The sequence below is a fragment of the Ylistrum balloti genome, unplaced genomic scaffold (assembly GCF_031769215.1).
Source record: "Ylistrum balloti isolate Yb309-2 unplaced genomic scaffold, AGI_CSIRO_Ybal_v1 Utg370946, whole genome shotgun sequence".
Lineage (NCBI taxonomy): Eukaryota > Metazoa > Mollusca > Bivalvia > Pectinida > Pectinidae > Ylistrum > Ylistrum balloti.
This window is the reverse complement of record NW_026782533.1, coordinates 141,075-158,068: the sequence shown is the minus strand read 5'-3', so window position 1 is coordinate 158,068 and position 16,994 is coordinate 141,075. Positions and strand designations below refer to the sequence as shown.

The window sequence follows — 16,994 nt, the reverse complement described above, 5'->3', positions numbered from 1 at the left end:
CCCAGAATAGATCCTTGAGACACCCCAGATTTTATGTATTCTTCAGGGGAAGTAATATTTTCTGTTCCCGGATCGAAAGTTTCTGTTGTCAGTTTTAACATTGGTCATAGCTATTGCACAGTAAGAGGTAGGACTTTCATATTAGACATGTGTTGTCCTTGTGACAAGACGTTTCCTACGGTACTTTGGCATCAAAATGTTTCACCATATGACCTTGACTGTGACCTATGGTCTACATTTGAAAAAAATAACATTGGCCATAACTATTGTATCATAAAAGGTATGACTTTAATATATTTGGCATGTGTTCCTTGTAACAAGACCTTTTTGACCATGTTACTTTGACCGTGACCTACAGCTGGAAAAAATATTATTGGCCTTCCCTTATGCGCATTGAAGCAAATGGTTCACAAAGTGTGCATGCAATTATCACATGTCTTACAAAGTAGTTTTAATGTCCCTCTTCATTTCATGTATAAATGTAATGACTGAGTCCTTTCAGAAAAGTATGATGTAAACTACTGCAATCTAGGCGTAGATTGATTCAGGAGTCTTTACTTACGAGGTTGTATCTTTCGGTCTACTAGGTTAAATACTTTTTGAAAAATGATTCTATCATTTCATCGTTAGTAACTCCTTTAATAACATTTCATTTATTTTGCAGCATTTGCGAAGCAAGGTACCCCCAACTTAAATTGATCACTATTGTTGGCCCGGATGGAGGAGCGCGAGGGATCTTACTGTGGAAACCAGAATACCCGGGGTAAACCCACGTGGTCGGGCAGGTAACTCCATACCTTTCCACATCCCTTCCGGGAATCGAACCCCGGACGGCTAAGTGAAAGGCGTGTGCATTACCATTGCACCACCCTTAGAGTTAGCTACTTCTGTAATCCAAGTATCTGTCATATTTATACGGGTGTTCTGTGTCATTATAAGCTCATTTAGCTCCAAGTGATATTATGTCACGGTGTTGCGTCTTTGAAGGTTCCTTGAATAAAGTTTGTGAAGAAAATTTACAAAACGAAATGACAACCTATATTCAAGATCCCGGGTTAAATCTGATTTAACCTTTAAATACATCCTGAATAGACAAAAGCTCTAGAATCTTGATATTTGGCTGGTAAGTTCTAGAGATTAAGCCCAACAAAGTTTACAAAGAGTAATTATCTTGATCCATACTCAAGGTGACAGGGGTCAAATCTGATTAATCATTTAAATGACTGCTGAGTAGCCAAAATGCCTAGAATCTTGATATTTGGCTGATAGGTGCCAGTGATGAAGTCAAACAAAGTTTTCAGGAAGAGATAATATTGACCCTATTGAAGGTCACAGGTATCAAATTTGTTAAAATATTCAAACAAGTTTCTCTTATTAACCAAAGGGTATAGAATCATGATATTAGGCAGGTATGTTCTATGTCTGAATGTCGATGATGTGAAATGATAATATATTTGTGAAAAGCATTGAACACCAGATGAGGATGCAGGCCCACTTGGCCTGTTGTTGAAGAAGAATTTGCAATCCGACTTTGGGGAGAGTGAAAGAAGACTATTCATCTGTAGTAGAAAGAAAAAAACCAACAAATGGATGGTGATAAGCAAAACAAAACAAAATCTATATCTTAAAGAAATATGTAAATTGCAACCGAGTATATTTCATTCTGGTTTAATATTGCTAAAAACATGTATATATTATGAATAAAAACAAAGATCAACAACTCTTTTCCACTAGCACTTTTACCTCTTGAGAAACTCTTCTGTGTCTCTTTAAAAGGAAATCGTAATTATGATGTCATAATTGACATGATATCATCTTGTACATAATACACAATATTAATGTAGTTATTTTTTAGATGATATGTGTATATATAACAGTACAATATAACATTTAGATTCCTAGGCCAGTAAATCATTCATAGGCACCATACAAGACTTAATAATTCAGCCTTGCAGACCCTAGTAAAACACACCCTGCTTAGAGGCATAGTGTACCTGTTGTGCACAATTTAACATACAATGAATTATTGCAATATTGATAAATGCCTTTTATAAAAGATTGGAATCTGAAACTGCCAATGTAACTCATAAAAATAAACAACATTAGATCATCAAATAAAAACACCAAATAGGATGGGATGTCCTTGGGATGGGACATTAAACGGGGGTCCGGTGTGTCACGTCATGCACGTTAAAGATCCTCTGCTGGTTTTCGAAAAAGAGAAGGCTAACTGCTAGCCGCCACAGAGTATAGGTTTTTAGTAGGTTAATATAAAGTTAGACTAGAGTAGGAATGGGTGTTTCAGTGACAGTCCAAAACCCCCCCCCCCCCCCCCCCCCCACTTTTTTTTTTTTTAAGATGTTAGGGTATGGAAATAGCTGGATCTGTCCTCCCCATATTAGACCTGATTGGCGATTAATAAAAAGCGGAATGGCACACCTTTATGCCTTGGCCCGCATTCCCCCCTCCCCCCTTAATGTCCTAGGCTCGGTTATAACCGGAACAAGGATGTTAAGCTCCAAAAAAAGAAAAAAAAAAACGGGGTGTCAAAAATCCATAGAAAGGGTATATATTGCATCAGCAAATCAAGAATTATAAGCTGATTTCTCAGTAGAGTTCTTGTGTACCTTACTCATCCATTCCACCTCTTCCTCCGTATACATATAGAGCTTAATGTCGTTAAACAAAGCATACATTGTACCTCTGTGGCAGTCTAGAGTTTATCATCAACTGATAATCTAGTTCCATTGAAATGGAATTTCACATATCTAGAAAAACAGTAATTATTTGGGGAGGTGGAGCTTTGGACTGAAGAGAGGGTGATATCGTTTGAACATAAACAGGTCAATTTACTGGTGATTTCTTTGGTAACTGATTCTTCTCCACTGCACTAAAATCTATATGCAAAAGCTTTGGTTATCAATCATTGTTTGATGTTCTTACATCATCTTTGACTCACTCTTGTATGAACACAATATTTCTAAACATGAAACTACCATTGAACAAGGAGCATTGGCATTAAATTTTCTACACGTTATCATGAATTAAACATGTTTTGATAAATTTCAATAATAAAAGAGGTACTTGTAATTGTCTTCGTATAAAATATATGGAGAAATACAATGCAGAATATTTTTTTTCCGAAGAAGACAGTGTTAAAAGTATATTTCTGTACTACTAGATATTAATTGATGACAAATATGAGTCGTGTTTGAACAAAAGTTATTTGATACATATACTTCCTCGACATGAACATTCTATGTAATATACAAAGGGACCTAACTCCACACAAATTTTAGTGTGAGTTCAATTTAGCACATGAAATTCTGTCATTCTAAAAAATTACTTATAGACATTAAACATGAAGTAGTATGCTGTGGTAAATATATTTAACATTGCTGCATTTTCTCTCCTGAAGCGATATACCCCATTGCAAATATTGAAAGGTACACTTGTAATAACACTAATTTGACATCAAATCCAATGATGTAACAGTAAACATGGTTGTCGGAGAGGGAACGGAAGTATGTAAGAAAACCCCAAGTGGTAGAGCAGGTGAACCCAACATACCTTTGTATAACCAATTTAGGAATCAAACTCAGGTTGCCTAGGTAGAAGGCAATTGGGTTATCACTGCGACAAACGATTGCCTTGTCTTTGTGTCACAAATGATCCCGAAGGCAAAAAGGCAACCATGAGAAGTATAGATCTGTTTAAAGTTACCCCTCAGGTATCGATTTTTGAACAGGTGTTCTCGTGAATTTTGAGACTGTTCCGAGACACCGATTCACAGAATTTAACAACAACAAAATAAATGGTTGATTTAATACAATCATTACAACAACATATAAATGTTAGTTCAATATCTCCATCAAGTGTAAAGAAAATGAGTGTAAATTACAGAGTGATGCCTAGCAGCCATTGTACGAAACAAATGAAGATGTTGAACTAAGGAATATAACTAAGTTTCAAATATACATATTTATCTCAGTTCTATGGCAGCAGCAGTTCTTCTTACATGTCAAAACCTGAGTAAACGTATTCAAATTATCCAAGCAGGGTATATTTTTCATTAGTAAATAAATCTAAGGTCCGACAATTAAATTGATAAATAGACAAAAATAAAACAAGATTAGATGAATCTTGATTATTATCAACAGCATCTATAGCTTGTGGTGCTCTGATTATAAACAATTCATTGATTTACAAACTCTCCAAAACCCTTCACATAATCTTAAAAGAATTATACAGTGCAATCTTCAAATTGTCATTGCTAAATTCTTGACAGAATATGCTTGTTTGCTCCGAGTATTTTTTTCCATAATTACTTCACTGTACTATACACTTGAAAATGCAGTACCTGGAAACATGTGAACACTTTCGTGAGTAGAGATTTTTTAATCAGTAATGCTTTTCAAAGACTTCCTAGAATCAGAGTGTGTATATCCTCTGCTATTTCCATACTACGTAGTGTTCGGTTAATATCAACTTCATTGTTCATGCCAGTTTTTACTTCATTGATAAACAGCAGGAAATCCCTCATGAAGAGACCAACTGGAAAGACAAACACGACATGTTACTGAGGTACCAACTTAGAATTTCAGGTACTATCATGATATTTTGATATAAATGTTTACATAATGATATATGAGTCACTGTGAGATTATTCCAATCTCTCTGATCTTATATTACACTTGTATGTTCTATAACTTTCAAAATAAAAACATTCTTTTTGGCAATATCTTCTTGTTAATGAAAAGATCTTTTGAAATTCAAACATTTAAGTTTTAAATTGTTATTTCAACAGAACATTGATGGAAAAATAAAAAGAAATACACATCAACAAAGTAAAATGTTTCCTTGATAAAGTTTTAAAAAAAAAAACACCATCATCCCCATACTAGAATGCAGAATTCCTCTACTTTTAAATGCAGTATATCAGGTTTTCAAATATATTAAAGGCTTTTGGTCATTGCTGCTAGGACCAACAAAAAAAACCCGAAAAAGTTTAAAAAAAAAATAAAAACCAAAATAAAGCCCCAATTTTATCACCATAGGCAATTTCCATTTTACAAATTTTATCATTTGGAATTGGATCAATGATCATCAATAAAATCGTTTTTCTGAAATAACAAATTTCTCATTTATCCATTTTCATGTTACATGTTCTTCAAAACGAAGATTTTCAAGAACTCCTAGAAACTCCTTGCAAACTTGATAGTGACACAGTAAGGTTATCTCCCTTGTATTACTTTCCAAGTTTTAAAATCTGCTAATGGCACAGCTGTACTACAGCTAAATCTTGGAGCCTAGAGGTTGCTAAGAAACAGATGAACTAAAACATTAGTCAATATAATGTTATATATTTCAGGGTTGTACCTGGTTTTGGTCCTTCCCCCTGTGTAGATTGTGCCTTTGGTGCCTCAGGAACATATTCTATCTTATTTCCATCTTCCATTTCAAAGTATACTTGCTTCTGTCTCTTGGCTTCTGCTAACCTTGTCAGAGATACAGTGACTTCTCTGAAACAAAAAGAAAACAAATACATTTATACTACTGATTCAGTACAGCAGTAAAATTTGTTAAATTTGGAGTTTTATTGATACTGAGCTTACTACTGATCTATACTAGAGGTATCTTCACACTAATCAACAAAATTTGTCTGCACTTTGCTCAGTTCTAACACACTGGCCAAAAATCTGTGCCAGTTTACGGATGGTATTGCACCAATTTACAAAAAAAATCAACATTTACATTGAATGATTTCCTCTGAACGTAGAAACTTGATGCCTTATGATAATTCGTATGTGGTTTGAGATGCTGCTCAGCTCTAAAGTATATGTTCAGATTAATTTCCTCCCACAGCGAGACCTCTCGCATGCTTCCATCCAGGCCAACAAAAGTGATTGATATAAGTTGGAAAAACTTATTTCACAAATGTTGTAAAATAAGTATGTTTATTAAAATTATTATAGAATTTATGATGCAGCACAAATGATCTACCACATCAAAACTGAATTTTCAGCAGATAATACCTTCCATCTTGAGTTTCCAGTTCTGCTACAGCCTTATAGCCCTTTTCCAGTGTTGTAAACTGTCCACCTATGACCTTGACCTCTCCAACCAAATGATATACTGTTTCAATCAAGGAAATATTGGCTATAAATGGTCGACCAGATTTTTCCATGTTCCCAATCCAACCTCCAAGTTTCCCTGAAGAGAAAAACATCAATGTCATTGTCGTTGTTTGTTATTAAGTTTTTACAATTGTTTGTTCTTGCGTTGTTATTGTTACAGCACATGAACAATCATGTCATTTCAAACAAATCTAATTTCTTTAAATAGTTTTTGAATAAATACCATATTTATTCTTATAAATACATGAAATTCTTAAGGGAGAAAGCTCATATTACATTCTGGAACTGTCTGACTTTAACACATCAACACTTTTATAAATAGAAATTGTGTTCATTTCATGATTGTCTTGAGAACGATGTTGTTGCTTGTTTTGTTTTACTTCAGACTGCACATGGATCCAGATTTATTTCACCACACGGCAAGTCATACAAGGACAAAATCAAAGTGTGGTTGGGTGAGGTGGGGTGAGGGATGCGGTGAAGTGGGGAGTGTTATTAAGAATAGAACCAAATAAATATAGTATTGTACCTAGATATTTCATTAAACGAGACTAGAGGCAACGCCCACCAAGTTCGGGCGAAACCGGTCGACAAACCAATGAATTTATTACCCTGAGCTTGTTGCGATTGATATTTGTCTTAGATATTCATATCTGTATGTGCTGTGCATTTTGAAACTATCCTCACTAGTATTCAGTTCAGGAAAGTAAAAGCAACATCCAGATTTTAATTTTCATTCAATATGTGTTGTTCAATATCACCGAAAAAATTTATAGTATGTAAATTTTGTACAGGACACAAACTTCAATGAACTTGATATTAATTTACCTGTCAGAAAGATCATTCCTCGTGTCCATTTTCCTGCACCAGCCAATTTGTCTTTAAAATTATTCAACAAAGCAATATTTTCTTGGTGAAGAATAAGACCTAAAACATAAGGCAGAATTCAGCTAAATAAAGTGTATTTGTATTATGTGGGTGTTTCCAGACAACCATTTCAACTTTATTCAAATGTCTATGTGCCAGAATTAAACCTAAAAAAAATTATATTTCGAGTTCGGAGTGAAAAATAACTTCTATCTAAATATGCAACTAGCAACACTGTCCTGTGTATTTGACTCTAGAACATGAAGAACTCACACCTTAAATTTGATCCTAATTTGACCGATTATTCCAAGACAGACTACTAACTGTGTATACAATGTAAGTGCTCGTGTCATCACCTTTTTGAGATGCGAGTTGGTAAAACTCCTTTGCTGACTGAACTGATAAAGCTAATGGAAACTCCACCAATACATGCTTTCCATGCTGAAGACTTTTCCTAGTGGAAAATGAGGGAAAATACCAGGAACATGAACAAAACTTTTTAAAGTAAGACGTAAATTTCATTCATGAGAATCAATCAGTTAGATTATTATAGAGATAGATCTCTTTTAATTCGCATCAATCAAAAACAATGTAATTTCTAATTCAATTCTTCATATTTGAGCTTTTTAACAATCAAAACATATTTTGTATGATAGTCTAAAAACAGGACAATATTTTGTCAATTATTGCATGCATCCCAAAAAAACAAACCCAGGATTCACTCATATATGCATTATTTTTGTATACAATAATGCAATGTGATTCAATTTAACCTAGGGATACCTGACTAAATCTTCATGTTGTTCATTCTCTGTACAGATGATGATGACATGGACATCCTCATTGCCTAAAGCATCCTCCAGATCAAGCTTCGTCACTCCTTCTATCTCAATGTCTCTTCTATCACCACAATAGAAAATCTGACCGTTACAAACAAAGTGTATAGAAGTCACATCAATACAGGTAAAGGTTTTCACAATATCTGTTTTATTTGCATTGATTCTGCTGAAGTCAACATGGCTCAAAAGAAAGCTTTGTTAAAACTTAATTAACTATTCATCGTCAACAGTGTTCCTCATTTTAAGGAAATGGGATGGAAATTAAATGAGAGTTACACCAGAATATGAGCTTTTCCTTCCTTTGCACCTACAGGTGATCAGTATATTGCCCAGTTATCTCCCTTTACCTTTAATTGCCCAGTTATCTCCCTTTAACTTTAATTGCCTATACATATGTACATGCTTATTGTGTAATCTCCAATCAGTTTAATTTTCAAATGATATGGGGAATCTGGACCTTCTATTATATCCTCTATCTCATGTACTGCAACCCTAATTTCCTTTCATCTATTTCTTTCATCTACAGATGTTTGGATAGAAACAATTAAAATTCACCTATCTTCTATAACTTGAATCTACACAATATCAACTCCCTTTTATAAAAGTTGAAAGTCTTGGGGAGTTCCTATGTATGATTCAAGAAGATAATTTTTAATTTTATGTGCATGAAATAAATTCTTAATTCAAATTACATCAGCCAATATTTCACTGACTGAGCTATCATGAACCCTGGACCAGGTAAACACGCTTTGTTTACTAACATTAAAATGTGAATAGCAATTTTTTCTGAAAATCATGTTCTTTTCCGAATATAATGTTGATATAATGGAATTCTGTTTTTTTTTTTTTTTTTTTGATAATATAATGATAAACTTTATTTATTTTACAACAATTGTGAAGCAAGTTTTTCCAACTTATGTTAATCACTCTTGTTGGCTCGTATGTAAGTGCGCGAGGGGTCTTAGTGCCGGAGGAAAACCCACGTGGTTGGGCAGGTGACCCCATACTTTTTCACATCCACTGTGTGAATCAAACCTCGACCAGCTTGGTGAAAAGCGAGTGCATTACCACTGCACCACTCAACCACCCAATATTGAATATATTTTAAATATGGAGATAGAGGCATATGTTCGCTTGTGTTTATCTTATCTTATCTAATCTAATGTTAAATACATTTTGTGCCATTAAGATGTAAATTACACAATTGATTCGGCAGCAGATATATCCTTTCAGGTGCCCTAAACTTCCCTTCATTTGCATTTACCTGGATACAAATCCTTTGATTGTCCAGTGGCAGCCTTCCCACTGAGATGTAGCGGAGAGGTCTCGGATTCTCACTCTTCCCGCTATCCCAATTCCAACCACTACCACTCCATATGGATTGGATGCTGAGCCATCCGCCATTTTATTTTTCTGGTTCTAGAATGTTTTCATCTGCAAAATGATAGTAAGGGCAGATGAAATAAAACAGTAGTCAGTATTACTATCATCAGAGACTTTAGGAAAGTAAAGGCTCATTATGTGGTTAGTGTTTAATTCCAGATGTTACTACTGATTCTTCTTGATTATCAAATTATCAAATTGAAAGCTGAATTTTTCAGGATTAGATATTATCATCTGATGTTAAGTGAAACAAACATGCTGGTGATTGATGAACTTTCCATAAGTACATCTTGATCAAACATGTTAAAAACAAGAGCTATCTGAGAAGCGCAGAGCTTGACTGTCAATGATATACACTGTAATTCAATCATACAAATATTCAAAGACTTAAACATGTCAATACTTACATCAAAATGTAGACCTAGCAAGCACTTAAAGTTCAAAAACATTTGATTATTCCATCAGCTTCCCCCGTCCCCAACACCCAAAGTTATGAATAGTATATATGGAGGTGTAAGTAGAGAGTTTTAATATCATATCAGCTTAAAGGATGACATACCTGGAGACCAGTTAAAAAAGTAATAAATTTCACATAATTTTCTCTATGAGTAAATATGGACTCATTTCTAAGCCAAGAAAATCATACGATATCACATACACATTAAAACAGGTCATGCAATACCTGTCACATGGTAAAACAGAATAGTTTATTTAAAGCTATGTTCATTCTGACGTTCTATCAACTTTTTTATACTGAATTCAGTAGATTAGTTTATCTGATACCAGTGGTAAGACAATATTGTTCTTGGCAATGTGCCCATCGATTATCTATTGCTGTTATTAGAACTCTGCAAACAAATAAACCACATTGTACATGATGTAACAAGCCCAGGCCCTGACTTCGGGTCAGGGATAATGTTTTGGTCTCCAGGGCATTTTAGGAAAGATAAAGTAAGTATCACTCTCCTAAATCTGACGCCGGATATCTAAATAGGTCATAGCCAAAACAAGTGCAACATAATAAATATCTCATTCTGTACAAATAAGGGTTTACAATATGCTTAAATCCTACCCATGTACTTTACAAAAAGGTAAACTTTCAGTTTCTTTTTCAACAAAATTGGAACAGGCTTGTACATGATGGACAACATTGAAGTGTGTGGCAGACATCCCAACTTCTTTTGAATAAAAATCCTGATTTTTTCAAAAAATGATAATGATGGCACTCGGTGCAGAAATTTTGTCAAATCTGAATCTAATATAAGGTCTTAATGACACACAGTTAATTATAAAAAAGGCAAATGAAGATGATTCACATTGTAAGTAACAATACTCATGATTGGTCTCAAGAAAAGTCATTTTTATATTCATACAATGACACTGTTGATCAGTTGGATGACAAGCCTAACTTACATAACAAGGTATTTTAAATTGCATCATAAATTTTACATAAACAGTTATATCATCAAGGGAGATAATTATCAACTTCAACAGAAGCACCGAGCTATAAGATATAAGGACTGTCAACTAGTCATTGAGAGCAGTGTCATCAAGATCACACTGGATCTGATAATATTACTGGGGAGGGTGGGAGGTGGGTTGGGTGGGTGGGGCACATATATAGTTACTGGTATCTGAAACAGTGGATATTAATGTAGACACACTTTCAGTTTCAATTGCTTTGACACTGAAAAGAAACCCGAGACCCTTTCAAAAGCAAGATGTATTAAACATACAGTAAATCATTGCTTATAGAATTTAACTCCAAAATCCCCATTAAATGATATGTTTTATCATTGATAACATTTTGGTTATCATCGTTACATATGCTGAAATTTATATTAACAAAGTCGCTTTTCTTTCTGTTGGAATGAATTCCTGTGAATGATTTTGAATAGACTATGAGCATGGAAACATAACAATAATACAATATTTAGTTAAGATTGTAATATTTTACCTACAATTTTTAATTGAGTGTGAATTTCAAATTTATAGTACATATATATAATGCTAATAACCTTAAGAGAGCTTAAAAAAATATGATGCAACATGTTGAACAGATTGTCAAAGTACTTATTTATTTTATGATGTAACAAGAAAAATAATATTGATTTTGTCTAACCTCATTGCTGGTTGCATAAATTACCTAACTATATAGTGGGTGCTTTTTTCCGGTGTTTAAGGCTTATTTTTCTGATGTAGAAGAAGTCTTGTTGGTCTGTTTCTATTGTAAAGTTTGACTCCCTTAAAACACCGTGGGCTGGTATAGTGCACAGCTTGTTCAAGAATGGATGAAAAAGTGTCTACCCAGGTGGATACAGTTATTCTGCGTGGAGATCCTCAAAAGGTTCATATACATGCATCTGTCAACTTGGGCAAACGAGTAGCATTTTGGTTGATTGTATCATTGTATGTTACAGCATACATGTTGGTGTTGACTGGAAGGTGAGCTGTCATCATGATAGTTACTATCCATGCCCTGTTGTCACCAACACGAGATATATCACGTAGCCCATGTGGTTTACACTCCCATACCTACATGTATATGTAAATACTTGGCCCTTCAGATGCCTTTTGCACTGAGAAGATCATGTTGTGTTCAAATACTACAGGGTCTGGCTACTGCCCTACTCGGATCCACACATTAGTTCTAATAAATGCATGTGCATTGTATTTGTGCATTTAGGTTGAAGAGAGACAAATCAAGAACCAGTATTGGCTAAAATTTCTGACCATGGGCTATGAAATGTGTCATTGAAGTCCTTGTTTGATTATAATTTACCCCTTTCCTTGCCTATCAATGCACAGGTACCTACCTCGTGCGTCAGTATGCTAGACGAGGTTGGTATCTGTGGTCAATGCACTACACAGGAAATAAACAGTAACACCATCACATTCTCAATACGTTCACTGTCACCAAGGACCTAAGCATAGGCTTACCAACGTCTTGGAAACTTGCATGTATGCAATGCCAATCACGTGTATATGTAAACACTGAAACAAGGGAGGTAACTGTGCTGAACATGATTCTGTGGACACACAACAACTTAGCAGGGATTAAGTACAGGAAAACGATATACCACACCAAACATCACAAATTAAAATGCTGTTTTGGAGCATCATTTTTCTGTGGCCCATAATATCTAATTCAGCATGTTTCTGAAAAAGTAATTTTTGAAAAGAACATTTTATTGAAAATTATATTAAAAATAATAATAATAATAATAATAAAGCAAAGCCGAGCTCTTCTTTTTTTATATCATGAACACCATTCCGAACCATTTTTCAATCACAGCATGGATTTAAGTCTCGAAAGATACTACTTTCGGGACATTGTAAAATGGAACATTTAAACAGTCATTTTTTTTTTCAAAAGTACATTTTACGGGTTGCTATGTAGATTTGCTACTAATAAATATATCTAAAACATAAAAATATTGAGATTTTTTTTTTGCCTATTATCTCAATATGACTCTATTGCATTTTATCGAGAAAGGAAATTTGCTGGAAGCAAAGATCACCTCGAAAATAACCTAACTACCTGTTATTCGCTAAACTATTTCAAAATTTAAGGTATAAGCGAAAAACATAGTTCTTATTACACATATTTTGACTCATGTAGCGATTAACAATTACATGTCCTTAATATGTAATTACTTTCATATCTGACTGAAATCAAATGAGAAGATACCTGATCTAAGGTCAAAGTTCAATGTCATATTTAATGTATTCACTTGCACTTGTTCTGACATCATGAAAATCCAATGAGGTTTAAGGTCATCAAGTCAATGGTCTAGGTCAAATTTTGAATATTTCACAGATGAAGATTTTAGGTGAAATAACGGAGTCAAATTAGATTTATTTCATTGATAGATATTGTGTTATGACATGAGGATTATAATGAAAGAAGTTGTCCGATTACAGATTACGTTTACCAATTCAAGAATACGGATGAAATCTAAAATATTAAGTTATATCGACCAATTAACGAAACATCAGCTCTATTTGATATTCAGGTTTAGAGTCTGATATCACGCGGGGCTCTTCCTGACGTGTGGCAATGCTCTTGTTTATCTCGAATTGAACAAAGTTTGTATTCGAAGCTATGGCTAACTTGGTTGACATTGTAATCCTCATTTCGCCAAGAAAAGTGCACGTGTTGCCCTACACGAATATAGAACGGCTAGGCTGTTAACGCAACACGGTTTTCATCTGTATTTTTTTTATAAACATGTATACTTGGTCTCTATCATTGTTTATTTGTATTGGTGTATTTAGTCTAACAGTGAAAAAAAAACAAACTTAGATACCAGCAATTATCTTTCTCCAACAGTAACACTCATTCAGTGTAAGTATTTTTCGAGGATGTTTATTGAACATTAAGTCTTTAGAGTTCAATATATTTTTAGTCTCACAGTAGATACCCTGCAAAATTGCACGGTAAAATCCATTCAATGTAAGCATACGATCTGATTTCTGCAAATTTCTATTGAATATTGATTACTTTGTGTTTTGTATATGTTGAGTCTCATAATAGATACTCTGCAACACTGGATGCTTGCCAACGGTAAAACCCATTTAATGTAAGCATATGACCCGATTTCCAGAGGATTTCCACTGGCTGTTCAGTCTATAGAACTATATATATGGTACTTTCACTTTCTCTCTCTGCACCCCTAGATCATGTCATGGTAAAACTGAAGGCACGACCGATCGAAGTAATTTGATTAGTTCCAGGAGAAAACGCACCAAGAATATTTTTGTTTTGAAGTTTTTAAAAAAGACATTTAAGACGTTTGATACTATAGACTATTGGCAATACTTACTGTAAAAACAACACAGCACTGTACATTTAGAGTTATATTTTTAACTGCTTCATTGTTTCTTTTTCATATAATATCCAATATTATTTCTAATGTTTGTAACTGTATGTCGATTTTTTTCACATCATGATAAAAAGATGTTGATTAAATCACGCAACCGAAAGTAGTCTGTTATCATTGTTCCAATTTTAGCGGTCAATATTTGTCCAATGTTGAAAGGGACTGCATGTCTTTTGATGTTGATACTATAATGTCGATTCTAATAATCGGGATGAAAGTTCAACCGGTGTTTGATTTGACTCTTAACTAATTCCCATAGAAATGTTCAAAAGTTCTTTATATAGCATCATGTTGAAATCAGTTTCAAGACTGATACCCAAGTAGAAAACCCGATCCGCAGTCATCCGCTTGAGAAAAAAAGGTTTGCTGTTCAGCGTTTCATGTTACTGGAGTGTCCTAAAACAGATGTCAGAAATTAAATATTAAAAGGCGATACGTTACATATAGTCCTTTACTAAAGTACTATGAAGTATTGCACTGAATGTAGGTTAAAACAGGTCTTTTTCAACAGTTCTTCAATATGATCTGACATCATGTAAAGATGACGTTATAATTCAGCCAATGGATAGAAATTATTTTCTGTAAATTTCCATTTTATTCTGGGAAATTTATCGACATGACAGTTTCACTTTCATTTTTAAAAAGTTTTGCTAATGTTAAAGGATTTTGGCCCCAATTTTGTGTTTTGTGAAATTTCTGTAAAATCATAACCGAAAAAGTACTCTCACCCATGCAAAGTACTCCTTACGCACGAATGAAATATTGATTGAGGTAAGTTTGGTTTGTTTCGAAGGCGATATTTCAAGGACAGATCGAAGCTATTTCATGACGACATCAGATCTTCAATTACTTCCTGTTTTGTTTTGAAGTTCTTGTCAGTAGCGAAGAGGAAAATTTAGACTTATTGGACACATGTTTACAGAATAAATATCGGCATTTTTTCATATCTAAGAATTGCACTAAAATTAGTTCGTGATTTGACGTTGAGTTGTAAACGTCTTTTGTGTATTAAGTGTAAGATGTATATGATGTACCCGGAAATATATAAATATCTATGATGTACAGGTATGATATGATGTACACAGTAATATATAAGTACCTGAGATGTACAGGTATGATATGATGTAACCGGTAATATATAAGTACCTGAGATGTACAGGTATCATATGATGTACCCAGAAATATATACATATCTATGATGTACAGGTATGATATGATGTACACAGTAATATATAAGTACCTGAGATGTACAGGTATGATATGATGTACCCGGTTATATATAAATATCTGAGATGTACAGGTATCATATGATGTACCCAGTTACATAAAAAACACATTAATTTGAGTATGACCCGTATATATTGAAGCTGAAGCCAAATACATTTGTTCAATACATATTTATTACTAAATTACTAGACATTAGATTACAAACAACATAATGTATTAGATCACTTTTCACTTGGAAGAATTACTGAATATCGAAAGTTGAGATCAAACATGTACATAATTGAAAAAAAAAAGAGTTTTGATTTGAATTTTTCTTTTTTGTGTATGAAAATTATCCGAAATAGCCTATGATGGTTCTAGTGTTTGTCAAGTGTTTAATATCGATTTATTCTAGTAGGTCTTTGGTGGATACGCTGATCCGTCATCCGTGATGTTATTATATCTTTTATCAGGCGATTTTATCATTGTCTCAAATGTCTTCACACTACTTATGACGCCTTTTTCTGGTCTCCCGACGTTGTAAGCACTCTCCATCAGACATACTGTGGTTCCTGATGACCATGGCAATTCAAGGAAATGTTGTATTTGTTGTATTCGGGATGACCGGAAATTTTCCCAATTTGATGTTGTTCATTGCTATTTCTAACCAGCATCATGTCGAACTCAGCCGTAGGACTGAAACCAAAGTAAACAACCCGATGCGCAGTCGTGAACTTCAGAAAATTAAGTTTTCTCTGCGAGGAATCCTATTAAGGAAAATACCTGAAAAGATAAATACAAGACTTGAAAATAATCAGATAAGAATATATTTTCACTACAGAAATATGCTAAGGGCGAGAGAAGGTGGCCAAGGCTATTCAAAATCGGCGGATATTGTGTAGGTACAGGGATGGTGACGCCTTAAAACCATGAAGCAAAAACACCAAAAGATGGTAAAGATTAAGAGATCCAGTAATTGACATTTTAAATATTCAATTATTATAGAAATGTCATAAAGTGTTAATGATATAGCATAATATCTGACAGTAAATATCTAATTCATCATTTTTTTTACCTGATAGTGTAATTATATAACACACATGTGTAGAGCAAGGCTAGTCTTGCTTTGAAAAAAAGTGAACTATATTTTTCTCTCTACTTTTTATCAGCATGTTAAAAGAAACATACTGTCACTAAACGATTAAATGCCTTAATATATGATTGCGTCCCACATTCTCAGTACAACTGCTTAATAAACATCGCAGGGAACACCAGCTCAGTGACTGGTAATTAAATGTAAAGATATCAAGAGCAGACAATGAACTTTTACTTAGTTTAAGAATAAATAAACCAAAATTTTTTTCGTAAAAACTGAATGTAAATCTAAAAGCAATTATCTTAACCCATAGAGTAAGTTTGCCTGTTTATAAATGAGTTTCTGTTTAATAAGATCAGCTTGTTAACTACTCACTCCTGTTGGTCCAAATAGTAAAATTGAACCTAGATGTCTAAAATGTAGATTAATGTTGTAGTGCATTTTAGCTGGGAAATGTCGCCCCAACATGAAGCAGGAATTTGAGAAGCAAACACAATATTTTCTTTTTGTACTGAAAAAATATAATGTCAAAACAAATATGACCAGGACATTTCACAGACAATTTCCCTACACTATGACTATT

The 16,994-nt window shown here is 33.9% G+C and overlaps 1 protein-coding gene across 1 annotated transcript; it reads right to left on the bottom strand.

The window, feature by feature from the left end:
* Positions 1–4,164: 4,164 nt before the first annotated feature.
* LOC132559604 (biliverdin reductase A-like) lies at positions 4,165–12,166 on the bottom strand. The gene is made up of 8 exons (XM_060224238.1): positions 12,043–12,166; positions 9,108–9,277; positions 7,788–7,904; positions 7,361–7,458; positions 6,966–7,064; positions 6,036–6,213; positions 5,380–5,522; positions 4,165–4,554 (listed from the first exon to the last, which is right to left on the bottom strand). Exons 2-8 carry the CDS (start codon positions 9,245–9,247, stop codon positions 4,415–4,417), a joined length of 915 nt encoding a protein of 304 aa, XP_060080221.1. The 5' UTR covers positions 9,248–9,277; positions 12,043–12,166; the 3' UTR covers positions 4,165–4,414.
* Between the last annotated feature and the right edge of the window lie 4,828 nt (positions 12,167–16,994).